The 17,408-nt window shown below is 39.8% G+C and overlaps 1 protein-coding gene across 2 annotated transcripts in view; it reads left to right on the plus strand.

Annotated features, from left to right (window-relative positions):
• Positions 1 to 17,408, plus strand: part of GRIN3A (glutamate ionotropic receptor NMDA type subunit 3A) — a 72,387-nt gene that overhangs the window by 22,612 nt on the left and 32,367 nt on the right. For both annotated transcript variants that reach the window (XM_055790619.1, XM_055790620.1), the window contains exons 2-3: positions 6,356 to 6,960; positions 12,316 to 13,363. In XM_055790619.1, the coding sequence (XP_055646594.1) occupies positions 6,356 to 6,960; positions 12,316 to 13,363 (1,653 nt within the window). The remainder of the gene's footprint in view (positions 1 to 6,355; positions 6,961 to 12,315; positions 13,364 to 17,408) is intronic.

Here is a 17,408-nt window from a genome sequence, read left to right on the forward strand (position 1 = left end):
AGAGCTGTGCATATTCAGATTAGTTTGGAGTATTTGTATGTAGGCATTAGAGATGCTAAGCAACCTCAAGCCATGACTCTCTGGTTTAACAAGGCAAATAATTTTCAGGACAGACTAAGCCAAGACTTAAGTTAATCTAACTCTTGTGGTTTTGTGGTTTTTAGAATCAACAGTCAGTGCCTTTTTAAGATCTGCTTGTAAGTGTTGCTTGGATGGATTCCAGGCTTCTTTTGCTACAGGACTCAGAGTAACTCTGGCTAGCCTAAGATTGCTTTGCTGTCTCAGAAGCTTTTAAACCATCTGCAAAAATACCCTTTAGTGTGTGGACCTAGGCTGTTTCAAATTATGGTCTTGGTCAAACAGGTGTTTATGTGGATACAGGTGCACAAGACAAGAAAAAGAGAAATTCATGAAGTTGTCCTCCTCTTTTTAGGCCAAAGCAGGTCTGGGATTTTCTCCCCTAGAGAACCAAGAGTCTGCTAAATAGCAGAAGAAAAGTACTACTCCTATTTTTAATCATGCTGCAGCTTAAACAGATGCTTAAGTATTTTGCTGGATAAAGGCTTAGGAGCCAAATCTAATGCTTACTGACGTCCATGACAAGGCTTAGTGGGTTTAAGTGGAACCAGGCAAGAGCCCAGGAGCAGTGCAACGCCCAGGTCCAGCTCCCAGTGCTCTTCACAGGGGAGCGGAGGGATGCATGCCTGCCCTGCGTGGCGCTTGAATCTCTGCAGGAGCTGCAGAATGGATTTTGAGAAGAAAACCAGGATGCTTCACCCTCCACTGTGGGAACCTGTGGGTCCATAGCCTCTGGGCTGCAGTCTCCACTGAGGTCAGAGCAGGTTTCTCGCTGCAGTCTGGAGGTGGACACGCTGAAGCACACCTTCCCTCTGTTGCTGCTAGGTGGGCCTCACAGCAACTGGGATGCAGTATGATGGGCAGCTCAGCAGCTGGTTGGGAAGGCTGGCAGGACCTCTCCATCCGATGTACTTCCTATGGTCTGTCAGCGGCCAACACAACATCCGCCTTGAATATTAAAAAAAATACAGTAACATTTTATATCACCTTTTTTCATGGCATGAAATGAAGAAACAATAGGTGTGCCTGTAGACTTTAAGGAACTTGGTTTTAAGCCTCAATTTTCTAATTTCAGCCATGGAAGAAAGAGCTTCCCAGTTTTTGAAGCTGTGACATCAGCTTGCTCACAGCTGCCATTTAGCTCTGTTTGTAAAGCTGTGAGTACCCACAGTTGCACTGTAAGCCAGAAGGCACTTTTTTTTCCTTCAGTGGAGCTTTCGCTGATGTAATTATATAGCCTGTCTTCTTTTTTGTGTTTCTTATCATAAATACATATTTGAGCACTGCCTTTGCCCCCAAGAATCAAAGGAATAAATTTTCTGTGTATTACGTACTTTTACACAGTTAGCAAAAGAACATTCACATGTATGCTTTTAACTCTGCTAATGAAGCTATCATAATGTCAAATAAAATGTCATGGTGGGCATACCTAATTAGCATTACAAATTTGCTTGAAGGGGTAAATGGCCAGATCCTTCCAGCCCAGCTCCAGGCATTCGTGCTTGCAAGATTTACAAGGGCTAAGGATGGGTCTACAGACTACTGAAATGGAAGCTTGAAAAATATTGCATTAATGAAATGCTAATCGTGTTTCAGTTGTTAAATGAGCCTGCTATCTCAGGTGTCTCAGGCAATGAAACTGTAAAACTGCTCTGGTTGGGATGCAAAATGCAAGTAAGTTGTTACACTCTGCTGATGTACAGGAGTGAAACACATCAGACCACGTAGAGCTTAATATTCCATGAATGGCTTGGTCCAAAGTCCACTGAAAGTCAGTGGAAAGACTGTTGACATCTGATCTGAAGGTGATTTATCAGAAATTAAGGATTCTAGGCCTGTTCTTTACCCAGTAAACACTGAAGTCAGTTGATCATGGCTGGTTTTAAAACGGGAGCCAATGACGTACAATAAAAAATTAAGCTCTCCTAGACATAGGAAATGTTCTTGCTAGTGTGCATTTACATAATGTATGTAATGTAAATGCAATACACTTTGTAAATACAAACACATTATTAAAAATAGATCACAATTAACATTATTCAAATTAGGTTTAAATGTGTGTATTTTGACAAAAAAACTAATGTAAGTCATATAATCTTTAATGACAGCTTAAATTCAAATGTAAACAAAGCAAGTGAATTTCTGTATCAGTTCTAATTGACAGTTTAACTGAAATAGTCAAACTTTACAAGTTTCCAGAGTGAGGTAATGAAGGAGTTTGCCTAAGAACTTAAATAAGGATGGATGGGCATAGTTCAACACACTGATATTATCTTATAGATCTTATGTTCCATGATAAGTAGAAAGTTAGACACACCTAAACTATCGCTGCAGTTGTCAAAAGGCTTTGCTATGAAATTGTGCTGTCTCAGTGATTGCTACTGAATGACCAATTAAACAATTTTCAGAAGTTCCTCATTTAAAAAGCAGTAGTTTATTTTAAATTAAGACAAATCAAAAATCTGTAAAAGCATTAAGAACACGGTAATATCAAAGGTTGTATACTGAGATGTGACTTTGGTGTAAATTTGTCAGAGCTTATATGTTCAACTGCATCCTACAAATGACAAATAAACCTTTCAAAATAAAATTAAGAAGGTATTAAATCCAAACATCTCCACATCCTTTCTTAAAAGGATCTTGTTTTGCATATAAAACCAGTGAAGTCAACCAACCACTCTCTAGATGAGACCACAGAGAGCTCTTTTGGTTGAGATGTGTAACAATGAGGCTCATCAGAGTGCCTTCCCTGAGTTGCAGTACGAAGCAGACATTAATGGCTGTTCCTCCCCAACGTCTAAAGCATAGTGGGATAAGAATTATCTTAAAGTTAAGCAGAAGATAAGTGCCTAGTGACAGAATTTTAGGTATAGTCTTGTATCAGAAAAATTTTGAAGACAAGGTTTGCAGTCCCAATACAATTGATAAAAAGAGACCAATTTTGCTACATTTTTAGGGCTGAACGTTTACCTTTCAAGCACATTAGCAGGGAATTTAGCAACTGATAAATTGCAGTGGTGGTGAAGTGCTTACGTAGATGCGCCTGTGGAGTTTTGAAAGTGATAGCTGAAGCGCCGATGGTTTTGCACCAAGAAGCACTTTTCAACACAGGCTCAGTCTAAGCCAGGTTATCCCAAATCCATCTCTGTTCAGTGAGGAGCAGTGCCTCAATACAAGAACAGTCTGTTGGACCACACTGACACATCCAGGTATGTTGCACATAATACAGGGACTGACACTAGAGCTTCTGAAGTCTAAGCCTGCAGCTGCAGTGCTATGGGAGAGTCCAGCCTTGCACCTGAGAATACCAGGTCAGATGCAAAATGCCTTCGCCTGCACTGCTAAAGAAAATTATGTCCAGTTTTCTGACCCACAGGCAGAGTTTCACTTTATCTAGACTGTATGTGTTTGGTGCTGTTTGCTCTGGGACTGGTGTAATGCCCAGTGGCCCTAAGGTATAATTTTTTGTGGCTTCTGTCTCTTTTATCAGTTCAAAATGTTTTAATTCAGGGAGAACTGTGCTGTAGACAAGAAGTGGTCTTGCATATGTGGAACTGTGCATATGCACTGTGTGTTTAGCATGAGGATGTAGAAGTCTTCAAAGATCTAAACCCGCTGCATAAGACAGAAAGCCAGTTGTCATGCAGTCTTATCCATACTGCCTACTGGGGGTGATTCCCAAAATGTGCCAGGATCCAAACTGCCAGTGCATGGTGTGAGAAAGCCAATTGACATGTGCCAAGACCAGACCAGGGACAAACTAAGCAGTACAAATGCTGAAGTTTGGTTGCTGGGGCTGTTTTATTCAACAGTGGACACCGCTGTTATGGCAGACTTTGGTCACTCATCAGTGCATGGTTGTTTTTCTGCATCTGGTAGATATTTTTTCCGTATACTTGTGTCTGTATGATAATAGCTATAGTACTATGTTTGGGCTGTTATACTTCTGAATATACTGAAGACATTTGCTTTTCCTTATACAGCTATGATCAGGTTGTGTGGTGTCGTTAATACATGCAAAATATTCTACGTATACTGAATAACTAATTTCTTCTATAACACTCAAATTAACTAAGCCAGCAGACTTGTAAATTTTCGCTGATTGGGGGCAGATCATCATGTAAAATATTCATACTTTTACTTGATCTGGGACAGAGAGGACACAAGGAAAATCCTTTCTCTCTTCTATTTGCAGTGAGAGACAAACTAGAGTTATTAATTTACCTGATGGTCTCATAACCTCAGAAAAAAAGTTTGTTGTGATTTCGTTTGCAGAGATTAATTTATTAAAATCAGCTTTCTAAACCCAGATACTATAAACAATGCTCTTTTTTTTTTTTTCTTTTTTTGGAACTAATCATGTATTTTAATTAGTAAGCAATGTTTTCCAGCTTAGAACTGAAAAGTCTGCACAGCTTAGCTTCTGCATTCAGTAACTTGTCCTTTACCAAAGAGTGTGTCTTGTTGGCAGTACATGATGTGTATCAATTGTTGACAGTGCTTTCTTTAATTAGCTTATTCATGTGGATGTGTAAAAAAAGGCCACAGATGCCAAATGCAAGAGATAACAAAAAGAGCTAAGAGCATCTTCAATTACAGTATTCTCTTTATCAAGCTCTGAGTGTAAATTATCTGCTCTGGAAAACAGATGATGAGTTCATGTAACTGCAAATTAACACAATAAAACCTTGCTGCTTATGAACAGGGTTTAGCTCTTCAGGTGTGTGGTTTTTTTCCATTCCACCCCTTATATCTGTATTGGAGAGCCCAGGGTTTTATTTTAGTAAAACTAGTGTAAATTGAGCATTATCATATTATTGCAAATCTCAAATGACATTTTTAAGATCCAGACAAACTGGAGACTATAATGAACAGTAAAATACTATCAGAATCAAAATGACAGCATTTTATACCAACTTCAAACACAGTAAAGGTGTGATTCCTCTTTTATATTATACATGTTAACTACTGAAAACATAAGAGAATGAAGAACAGACCTTAAGTGTTTAGTAACTTATTGGATAGAAAGATAAAATTCAGGTACTTGTATAGGGTAAGATAAAATTTGAGGGGGCATGAATACAGACAGATGTTAACATAAAGTCACAACAAAGATCTCAAAGCAAAAGTTACACTGAAACAGGCATTGTAATTCACATTTTTTGAACAGCCTCATGGCTGGAATCAAATGCCAATGTAAAGTAAAGTAACATTTTAGCAAAGCCACACTGAAGACTGTCAAGTTCTTGGGTGAAACCAAAAGTTGGAACAGTATATAAGCTAGCTGAAGGCCTGATAGAAACATTTTGGTAGAGTGGAGAGTTATTTTGTAGCAAAATGCTAGCAATTGCTTGGAGTCTTTAATTTTCCTTATAAAATCTGCAGATATAATTTAACTTTATTTTTGGGACCACAGGGAAGGGAGAGAAATAAAAGTAAGGGAAAAGTATTTATGAATCAAATAATAAGGAAGGAAAAATTTTTTACCTTAAGAGAACTGATAAATTAGCCTCACATCCTTTCTCCTTTTCTGGAAAAGATAAAGCTAAGGGCAGTGGTGTTGGGAAATGTAATGGGTTAATTTCTGTTACATCATCAACAACGTGGAATAAATTAGTATGGAATGCATATTTATGGAATACTTTCCAGCTCAGAAACCAGAGTCTGCGTATCTTAGTCTCTTGTGCTTTCAGTAACTTGTCCTTTACCAAAGAATCAGTCTTCTCATGTTTTATTGGCAGTACATGGTGTACATTGATTGTAGACTGTGATCTGTTTAATTAGGTTACTCATGTGTCTGTGTAAAGAAAGCCCTTAACTACCAAAATAAAAGGTAATAAAAAGAACTGAAAGCTCTTCTTTATTTTTCTTATTGTTTACTAGAGAACTTGTCAGCATCCATTGAATTTGAACATTAACACAAGGACTGAACCTGAACAGTAAGGGCATGCCTTGTCATACCTTTGTTAGGAAGCACGATAATCTTTGCTGGAGAATGGCAAAAAGTCCCAACAGTACAAATGGATTGACAGAAATACAAATTCTTGGAAAGAGACTCGTTAGTGCCTACTAAAGTTTACTCAAATTCTGGCCAAAGAAGCCCATGAATCACAGTCCGTTCAAGCTGTGTGGGTGTAAGTTTCCCTTCTTCTCACACAGTTCTCTTGGTTGATAGGTGATTACTTTGAACTTAATGAGTGAATAAAAAATACGCAAAGTCATTAACTTTGGGTCCAGTATATTTCTGATCAGTTGTCTTTCATATTTTTAACTACAGAATCCCCTTCACCTGCAGATGAGTTTAGAAAACTCGCTGAGTTCTGATGCTGATGTCACTTTCTCGATCCTTGCAATGAACAACTGGTATAATTTCAGCCTGATGCTATGCCAGGAGGAGTGGAACATCACAGATTTTCTCTTCCTCACAGAACACAGCTCCAAGTTCCACCTGGGATCCATTATAAACATCACAGCAAACCTCACTTCAGCCAGTGACCTTCTGAACTACTTACAGTTCTACCTGGACAGCATCAAAGACACAACATCTACCATGGTGATGTTTGGATGTGACATGGAAAAAACACGGAGGATTTTTGAAATAACTACCCAGTTTGGTGTGATGCCTCCAGAACTTCACTGGATTATTGGGGATTCACAGAATGTGGAAGAACTGAGGACAGAAGGTTTGCCACTCGGTCTCATCGCACATGGCAAGACAACACAGTCAGTCTTTGAGCATTATGTACAGGATGCAATGGAGCTGGTGGCAAGAGCTGTAGCAGCAGCCACCATGATTCAACCTGAACTAGCTCTTATTCCAAGTACAATGAATTGCATGGACACGGATGAAAGGAATATCACTTCAGGGCAGTATTTATCGAAGTAAGTGTTTCCTTTTTTTTCTTTTTGTGGCTAATATTTGTGGTATACAAGAAAAACAATTTCACCATCACCACCGCCATTCCCATTGGCTTAGCTACCATGCTAACCATCCCTCATACACAAATTTGTTTCAATATTTCCTCCTGCCTTACTACTTCTGGGCAAGTAATGAACTTAGCCTTTTAGCCACAGAAGGAGATTAAGACAGCTGTAGGAGGCACTGTTCCACAGAAGTAGAGATCAGATAGTAAACACAGGCAAGGTTACGGACTGTGCTCTGGAATTATCTTGTATTTGTGTTTATGCATGTTAGATTGAAAGGTCAGGGCTAATGTCATGTTCTCTGAGGTTTTGAGATACTTGGGAGAATGCAAAACACAGTAAGAATATTTGCACTACCCAAGCAATCAGGGAGTATAAAAGCAGACGTGTAGCCTGTGCTAGTGCGCTTCCATGGAAAAGAAACAAAAAAGATGCACCTCTGACCACCTCATAGGCCACTGCTGCTGGTGAGAGCAGTCAAAAACCAGGAAGTGCTCCTCTGTTGCTTGGTGTGGGAGCGTCCTCTTCCAGCTTCTGCTAAAACTGTTGCTGTAGGCCACTGCATGTCACTGTACTGAAGTTATTTCCAAAAAATGCTTGGGGATTTGCATCTAGAAATATTCCGAGTTTTAACATGGAGAGGAAAAATTGCATGGTTCTCTTTGAAAATGAACAAGAAGGTCTTTGCTAAGTGTGAATTCATCAGCTGGTTTACATCCAGTGACTGTTCCATGTTTTCCCCCCATTACGTCTGATTTTGTTGAATGGAGTTAGGATAAAAGTTCGTGAAGTATCTTTTCAAGTTTTTTTTTAATTTTATCTGAACTGTGACTTCACAATAGTATGGTAATGGCATTGCTCAAAGCACAGCCATCTGAGAACCTAAGAGTTCCTTAGCCAGCACTTGTTCATAGCTCAGGGGTCAAAACCCCCCTGTTTCCGAAGAGTGAAACAAGGCTTGGGAATAAATACTGCACTGGCTTGCAGTATCCCCACTGACTTGTGATATGAATTTTGTCTCATTATTCTGGGTATTTTAACTATATCAGGCCCAAGTTCCTGAAAAGTAAAACTCAGCAAGGGCCTTCTTAAAGTAACAAATATTTGAGGACAGTAGTTTTATGAACAGACTTCATGAGGGTTAAGGAAGGGACAAATAAAAAGGAAGGCAAAATTAAAGCTCTTAAAAGTATTCTTGCAAAATATTTCTTTATCATTGCTTTCTACTATTAGCTCTGTCATGAACAGTGGCTGCTATAACTTGTATTTTGGGAGACAATATGCAATTTCACATCTATGAAATTTCTTGTCCCTTCATCTCAGTAAAGGTATTGTGGAAAAGAAAAAAGGATCATATGCTTAGCATTTTTTTCTCTAGGCACCTGCTTGTGGACCCTGTTAAAGACAAAATAACACACCAGATAAACCCTTGTCCTGAATCACTGCAGCTGGTTTTGTAGTGCACCAGTGAGACATACCTGATGGCCAGTACTGAGGTGTTTGAGTTAGCAACATAACTATTAAACTCTGAGTGGTACTAGTAATTTCTCAGGTGTGAAGCACTGATGAGTAGCTTAACTGGGACCAGCCTCATCCATTTTACGAATGGGGATATAGAAGGCACACTGGCATAGAACCTCACCTCCCTTCACTGCAGTGTGTAGTTAAACAGCAGTCCCACAAGCTGCGACCATGGACACCTGAGCTTTCATTGACAACACTCCACTCACGTTGTCTGTGCAGACATTTACATGCCACCCAGGAGCAGAATAATGATTATGAACAAGACTGAGATCTGGGCAAAGCATGCTTTTATTTATATGGGTGTGGATATAGATGTACAAACCCCTGAAGATTATACTGTTGTAAGTCTCAGTCCTTCATTCCTCTTGTGATGAAATTGATTCCCTGATCTGTTCCTGCCTGCTCATGGGAGCATCCTTGTCGACAGAACAAGGTTAGAATTTCAAAGCCTCATCTTTGTCTTATAGTTTTAAGTAGTCTTACAGCTTTACTAGTCTTAAAGCTTTAACTCTGCTTCTTGGGTAATTTCAGCAGCCTGCTATTTGCTTGCCTATTCCAGTTCTTGCCTCCAGTAAACTTTCCAAGAAAGATGTGGAATGACCAAGCCATCAAGCTTGGAAGAAAATGAAATCATTTAATTAGATCATTCTTAATAGTACTAAAAAGATACCAGTGCTATGGTAGTATGGTAGTACTGCTAGAGCTCTAATGAGTAGTTCATACAACAAAGCACACGAAAAACACAAAAAGCTGAACTGAGCAAATGACACACTTTGGACTCATTGGTCAAACTGAAGTGACACGAGTGAAGCTTTGATGCAGCTATCACACCCTGTTGGTGTGATCATCAGCTCACACACATTGGCATAGCATTAAGGAAATCCATTCAGCCGTCAGACTGGAGGGCCTGGCCTTTCACGTTCTGAAATTTGTACACACCGTCTTTCCACACAAATCTGTCAGTTGCTGTGCTGAAAAGGTATTGCTCAGATATTGCCAATGTGTCTGTGCAATACTTAGCACTTGCAATTCCCAGATATTCGCACTAGAGATTGCTGGCTTAAATAATGTAGCCAGATTGTTTTACCTGTTTCCTAAAGTTACTGAGAGAAGGGAATTTTTACTTGAAGTCCAGGGCGTGAATTTCACTAGTGCTGCGTACAGCATATGCAAATGATTAGCAGCCATAGCCACTCATGTATAAAAACAAGGTATTGTTAGAATGTGTCTCCCACATGGTTTCCCTCATTTATTTTGATTCATGTCCTGTGAGTATGAAAAATATACAACATGCAAATCAGCTGCAAAAGTAAGCCACTAGCTTGATACGGTAGTGAAGCCATACATTTAAATGCTACCAAATCTCTCAGGTCACCGCTTCTAACACAATTCAGCACAGGACAGGTACAGAGGGCTCTATTCACCCTCATGGGCACACTTGCACATGCACATGGTCAGAGAACACCGTGCATAAATTCCACTGTTCTCATTCCACCTGCAGAAAATAAATCTAATGCATTATTCCATAGCTTCCTCTCCTCTCGAAGCACCTGGTCTGCAGCATTCTGATATCCAAGTTGTACTGTAGTAGCAATGTGGGGCCAAATTCATCAGAACTTCACTAGCTAATTCCATCTGAGAACTCGTCTTCCTCAGTTTTGGCATTTTGTGAACTGTTAATGCTATTTTCTACACTTGAACAATTATTTCAAAATTTTACATACAGACCCATCCACACATGGAGTGGTTTTACTGTTACCGTTGTAGTGATGGCTTCAGCATATAAGCCCAACAAGGCTTGTAAGGAAGAAAGTGCACACTTTTTAACAAAGGCTGAGGAGGAGAGATAAAAATCAGATAAGTTTATCAGCACATAAACCTTTCTTTAGTGCTTAAGATTGCCTTCCCTATAAATTTTGCCTTGATAGTGTTTCCATACACAAATAGGCAAATAACACTGTCAAATATGAAACACAGGGTAGGAGGAAAGAACTAGTCAACAGTGGCAGACACCACTGGTTAATGAAGTTATGGTATCATTTAGCCAGGACTAGACTAAATGGTAAAGGATTTCAAAAAAGAGAACCACCTTCATGCATCTGTCCCATTTATGAACACCTATATGTGTGTTTTCAGGCATAATTTTCTGCCCCAAGTTAACACATGTGTAGATCAATTGGTTTTGACAGCATTAGCTATGTCATCTTTCTCCAAACTCAACCTGCTCAAAATAGACTGCATAAGAAGAATTTTGAAGCCATCTCAGAGAATGCTGCCACACACATTACCGCACTGAAAACTATATTATTTAATTCCATAAATTAACCTTTGTTGAGAACAAAACCTGGTACTATCTTGAGACATTCACAGTCCAGAGTTCTAACTGCTGAAACTCCATCAAAAATCACCAGAAGTGTCAAAACTAAGGGTAGAGGCTGGGCATGAGTATGCATGCACACACACTTGCTGTGGATTTATCCTTTTCAAATCAATTTGAGGTTCTTTTTTATCGACTCTAAATATTGATAAACAATTAACACTCCTTAAAGTTTATGTCTTGCTTATTGAGGCTGGAATGACAGCTATAGCCTTTATACTTCCTTCAATACTTGCTTTCATCCAATTTCAGAACTAATGTGAGGTGTTATATTCTACTATGACAGCTAAACAGTCTGTCTTCGGAATGCCTCTTAGTGAAAAATACGTGCCTGACTTACACCATATTAGCAGCAATTTAACTCAGTGTTTTTTTTAATGGAACCACCATGCTAAGATTTCTACAGCCCCTGCAAAATGCATAGCAGCTTTAATATTAACAGAGTGCAGTTCAGCTTGTCATGGAGTTTACAAAAAAGATTTTCTCCTTATAACACTTATTTCCTGCTCAGCTGCCTGCTCCTTTATCCATGTCATTTTAGCCTCTTTGATAGTGACTTACCAGAAGCTAAATTCAATATACAGGGAGGACAACTACTAGCAAACATTGCCACTCAGTACAAAGGAATAGTAAAAGCCCGGAAATCTCAATGCAAAGTGTTCAGCGCAAAACTGGCACACTTCATGAGATCTGCTACAATATCAAAGTTGCACTTTTAAAAACATTATTTCTGCACATATTTTTAACAAACTTTTTTTTCTTTTTTCTTTTTTTTTTTTTTTTTGTAAGAATTAAATTTGACTGTCCTAGGGCAACATTTTGCATTGAGTCCCTTTCTTCATTCTGAAGTGGCTAACAGTGATTTACCAATGCCAAATTTACATTTTTGAATCTAGATAGGTTTACTTCAGAGTGCTTGAAAGGTGTTGACAGCACTTCAGTAGCCTCTCATCTGTAAGCTAAATCTTTCTGAGATTATAGGATTTTTCTTGAAAGGACATTTCAAACATAATTCGCATTCTTCCATTTTCATACATATTTTCATCTAGGAAAATGACTATAAATCTGGTGACTTCACCTGAGAACTAACCTATGTTTTGTTAATGTACAAAGCAAAGAGAACTGAAAAAAATTGGTGTTCTCTCATGCATTTTTTTCTAGTAAGTAAAACAATTTTTTTCCTGAAGAGTTTTAATCTACATTAGGTAAGAAATGTAGGAAAGCGTTCCCAAGTGCTTTAGTCATAAATAAGTTGCTTGTTCGTTGTGCCATAGGAAAGCTATCAACGATCCAGGTGTTCAACATCATCCCCAATCTATTCTCTTAAACATAAATTTGTGGTGTCTGCATATACTTCAGTATGATGACTTAAGCTGTCTGCTTCTGATTACTCTGCTTTCTCCCTCGAACAGGTTCTTAGCCAACACAACTTTTGATGGTCTCAGTGGCCACATTAAGGTGAAAGGCTCCTCCATCGTCAGCTCAGAAAACAATTTCTTCATCTGGAATCTGCAGCACGACCCTGTCGGGAACCCGATGTGGACTCGTCTGGGGAGCTGGCAAGAAGGGAAGATAATCATGGACTATGGGATATGGCCAGAACAGGCCCAGAGACATAAAAATCATATGCAGCACCCCACCCGGCTGCACCTCAGAGTAGTAACTCTCATTGAGCATCCATTTGTCTTTACAAGAGATGTAGATGATGAAGGTCTTTGCCCAGCAGGGCAGCTGTGCCTGGATCCTCTGACCAATGATTCAGCCATGCTGGATAACCTGTTTGAAACCCTTCAAGGAGGGAATGACACTGTTCCCATTGAGCTGAAGAAGTGCTGCTATGGCTACTGCATTGACCTGCTGGAGAAGCTAGCTGAGGATATGAATTTTGATTTTGACTTGTACATTGTTGGTGATGGAAAATACGGAGCCTGGAAGAATGGCCACTGGACAGGGCTGGTGGGAGATCTTCTTGCTGGCACAGCTCATATGGCAGTGACGTCATTTAGCATTAACACTGCCCGAAGCCAGGTGATTGATTTTACCAGCCCTTTTTTTTCAACCAGCTTGGGCATCTTGGTAAGGACCAGAGACACAGCAGCTCCTATTGGAGCCTTTATGTGGCCACTTCACTGGACTATGTGGCTGGGGATATTTGTTGCTCTCCATATCACAGCTATATTCCTCACTTTATATGAATGGAAAAGTCCTTTTGGGATGACCCCCAAGGGAAGGAACAGGAACAAAGTCTTCTCTTTCTCCTCTGCTCTGAACGTCTGCTACGCAATCTTGTTTGGAAGAACAGCTGCCATCAAACCCCCCAAGTGCTGGACTGGAAGGTTTTTAATGAATCTGTGGGCTATTTTCTGTCTGTTTTGTTTGTCCACGTATACAGCCAACCTAGCTGCTGTCATGGTAGGAGAGAAAATCTATGAAGAACTTTCTGGAATACATGACCCAAAGGTAAATCATGTCTGTTGTTATTAACTCAGCCTTTTCTTCTTCCCTGTCAGAATTCACTGCTGCGTAATTTACGGTTTCTAATGGAATCAGAAAGCAACCTGTGTGCAGAACAGCAGCTGCACTACAAATGGTTACCACTTGATGGCACTGCAGCAGAACAGTTCAGCGACAGGATCTTTAACAACTGTAGAAGTGTAGGGGGCGGATCTCAAAGATTGAGGGTGAGGAGGAAGGTGAAGAATTTTGGTGTTGCCCACTGCAGGGAAGAAAACCTGTTGCTACGTGGAGGGTAAGGGGTTTGATTTCAGTTCCGAGCCCCTTTGCCTGCAGTTGTTTTGATCGATTGGATGATTTGGGTCATCCTGAGATCTGCTCAAACAAAACAACCACATAGCACAAATACAAACCACTGATGTTCTAGGTGGGAATTTGCAAGTATTTCACAGGCCATAATGACACTTACAGAGCCGTTACTGGCAAAATTCCCCATGAATGCTAAATCAAATGGAGAAGAACTGAAATCTTTTGAAAAATCCTACCTTCTGCATCAAAACAGTGGAATTCACTTTACAAGTCGTCAGACATTTGATTTGCAATGTTATTTCTGCTGGGGAACTGTCGTGGGAGGAGGTGATGTTGTAGACAACCCATCTGCAAATACCTCAGACTTCCTAGTGCTTTTTGGTAAGGCAAGGAAAAATCTAGAAGTGGAACTGCTTCCATGCCCTCTCTCTGCTACTCCCAAGGGGGGGTGAAGGGATATTCAGTTGGGATTTAAGTCCAGTCATTTTATAAGGCTATTCTGATTTTTTTTGTCACTAAGCAATGATAGTGAAAACACAAAACCATGCAGAATGGTTTGTAGAGAGAATACATGGCTGCAGGTGACACAAGCAGCCATCCTCTTCACCTGACAGTCACTCTAGGGGACAGTGTGGCAACGGCAAATTTCCCTTGTTTGGTTGGCAGTTTCTGCAGGGAAGGTGTGAAAATTTATTCATGGTTTAAAGCAAATTGCTACTAATAATCTGCCCTTCCCCTCCCAGCAAAAATACCATAAATACTGCATCAACAACTTCACCAATGTAAGCTGCAAAAGTCCAGCAATCATGCATTTGTTTTATCCAAAGTATTCTGAATAAGCAAGTGAGAGCTGTCAGCTGAATTTCACCAGCTCCAGGCGTATCTCTATTGCAGTCATTGTGTGACCTGTAATATTGGCTTGAAAATGAGGTTAGTCCTCTGCTTTTTTGCATGGACATCACCTAATCCATCAAATCAAATCTCATCAGATTACATCCTGGTTTTCTGCATCACTATTGTGACCTTACATGGAGTTCCCAAGACAGGTATTGAAATCTCTGCAATTGCAAGAAAATGAAATTTTTCTAAAGCTGCACTGTAAAGCTTGAATTGCAAAATTGGGTGCAGAGTATTGAAGCATATTAGGTGTTACAAACACAGGTCATAGTCCTGAACAGAAACACTGATGACTTATGCTCAGTAACCTCAGTGATCCTACTAAATCAGTGGCATTACTGGCCTCTCCTAGACAGGCACTTCTCTGCTTCATGGACTAGATCTAAGCTTCTGAGTAGTTACCACTTTCCAGTGTGGGAATAACACAAGGTAGGTTTTGTGGAAAAGGATTGCCTGCCATTACATGAACTGCAAAATAGTTTTGTATATTTCATTCATGCATTTTCCTCCAAAGTCTTAGCCTGTAAGAGTAGTTATAATAGAAAATGTATTGGTTTAACCTTTTCTCACACGAAGCCTGAGTTATGCCCATTCAGAGTTCTCTCTAAGACTTCAAGCTTAGATCTAGGAAATGTTTGGGGTCCAACAGTTGCAGAGGTACATACGCCACTTTTTAGTTAGTTACTTAAGCATTTTTTATGTGATTTAAAGAATTTGTGGGTTTTTTTCCAGATCTGCTTACTCTTTCTTTTCAGTGGTGGAGACTAATTTCCAAAAGAAGGCAGCAGGATGCAGAAATAATCTTTTTAATTTTGATATATTTTTAAACATTCTCCTGCTGCTCTCATGGTACGTATGTCCTTATACTATGCTTTTGAAATGTATTTAAAAAACAAAGCCCAAAATAGAGCAGCAACCTTCTTGAGGTAAGATATATGATTTCTTCAGGCTGTCAGCCACCAACAACAGATAGAATCTGAGATTGCAAACAGTCAGGAAGAAAGACAAGTGGGGAAAAATTAAAAGGTTTTTTTTCCAAGAATAGAAACCTGGTATCTAAAGTCAGTATTGCCAGGAATATCTATGCTCTCTCTTCTTGTTAAAAAAAGACAAGGTTAGATATTGCCTGAATAAAGAGCATCTGCCTTTCTACAAAAATCCGTGTTAGAACAGTGATGTTTAATTGACCGAGCAGTACAGTGTTTTAGCAGTTGCTCATTGCAGCTCGCCAAAGGAAGCATGGTCTTCCCATATTGCTGAAGCCTTGAAGGTACAACATTTTCATCAGAAATCAAAAGAAAATGCATTGCAGTACAATCACTAATTACAAAGTAAAGTGGAACACAGAATTAGAGATACTTCTGTTGGACCTTTAAATGCACTAATGATGTAGAAGTAAGGAAATCTATAAATAACATCACACTGCTGAAGGTGAAGTGGCCAGTGAGGCAAGACAAACCAGAGTAGAAGGCAAGCAGCGGGAGGCAGGATAATTAAGTTCCTGAAATGTGTCTTGAATTTAAAGAACTTAGTATGTGTTTTCTGTGTAAGAATCTTAACAAGGGTCGGTCACTAAAACCAAACATCTGGTGTATCCATCAGATCTGTCTACTCCCTTTACCAGGTCACATTTCAGGTGACTTTTTATGGTAGGAGCTAAATCATAGCCAGTAAGTTGCACAAGTATTAATGTCCTGCCACCTTAAAAACTTAATCTTCTAAAAGAATAGTCAATTTGGGCCACAGCTGCCCTCTCTCCCCCAATTTTCAAATCTTATACATTTTAGACCATCATCTCTTGTCAGGGGAAACTGTAAAACACAGCTTTTGGAGAAGAAACTCACCTGAATATCTTCAGTCTGGGTGCAAGAGGATAGCTACAGGATGAGCAGTTAGTTACCTGGATGAAAGTTGCAGCTGTGTCCTAATTCCCTCTTAGGAAGCTCTCTACAGTACATGGCAAAGAGGTTTAAAAGTTTGTTTGCAGATAGAGGAGATAAAGACAGAGGAAACACATTGTATTTGGACCATTTTATACTGCTTTTACCCCTTCTGTTATCTGAATCACAGAGGCTTGTTTCAGTTTTCCTCCTAATGTCACATCTTTGGACGGACAAAATATTCCAACACTCCTCTTTGCCAGAGTGCTCGGCAGACCAGGTATGCTGTTGTATGAGTTGACTTCTTTACAAGGTCAGTTATTCAGCCTACAGGCATGTAAACCAGCAGCCTGCCTTTGGGCTGGTCTGATCATTTGTCCTACCTACCTGTAATGGCTGGAGACAGCTGGCTTTGTTCCTGACATCTCCCAACCTCGTTTGTCACCTTGTTTATTGTATAACTCCTTAGCCCCTTGGTGATGACATTATATTCATCTATAGTTGAGAAAGCCACCACCCAAAGTTTTTATCCTTCACTGGGGCCAGCACACATTTTCACAGTGGCAAAGGAACTCCTTAAAACAGAGCTGGTGCTAGAGGAGCATGCAGGTACACAGTCAAGGACAGGTAATTCGTGGACAGATGGCAGCTGTCATCTTTTTCCTGATGGACAGGAGGTGATTTCATTACAGATCTACAGTACCAAGCTGAGTATGCAGCCTTGCAGGCATGGGCTGAGCAGAGAAGGGACACAATAATAAACAGGAGGCTCTGGGTACAAAAAGGAGAATTTGTTACCATTCTGCTTCAGAAGCATGTATCTTTATGGCTGTTGACTCTCTTAGCCAGTCTTATGACAAATCCAGATATTCTGTGTTTCAGTTTCCAGTATGGTTTCCAAAAAGCAGTACTATCTGCATGTGAGTAGGTCTGCCACGGACAGGGAAAAGAAAAAATTATTGTGA

Source organism: Falco peregrinus, chromosome Z, assembly GCF_023634155.1.
Source record: "Falco peregrinus isolate bFalPer1 chromosome Z, bFalPer1.pri, whole genome shotgun sequence".
Taxonomy (NCBI): Eukaryota; Metazoa; Chordata; class Aves; order Falconiformes; family Falconidae; genus Falco; species Falco peregrinus.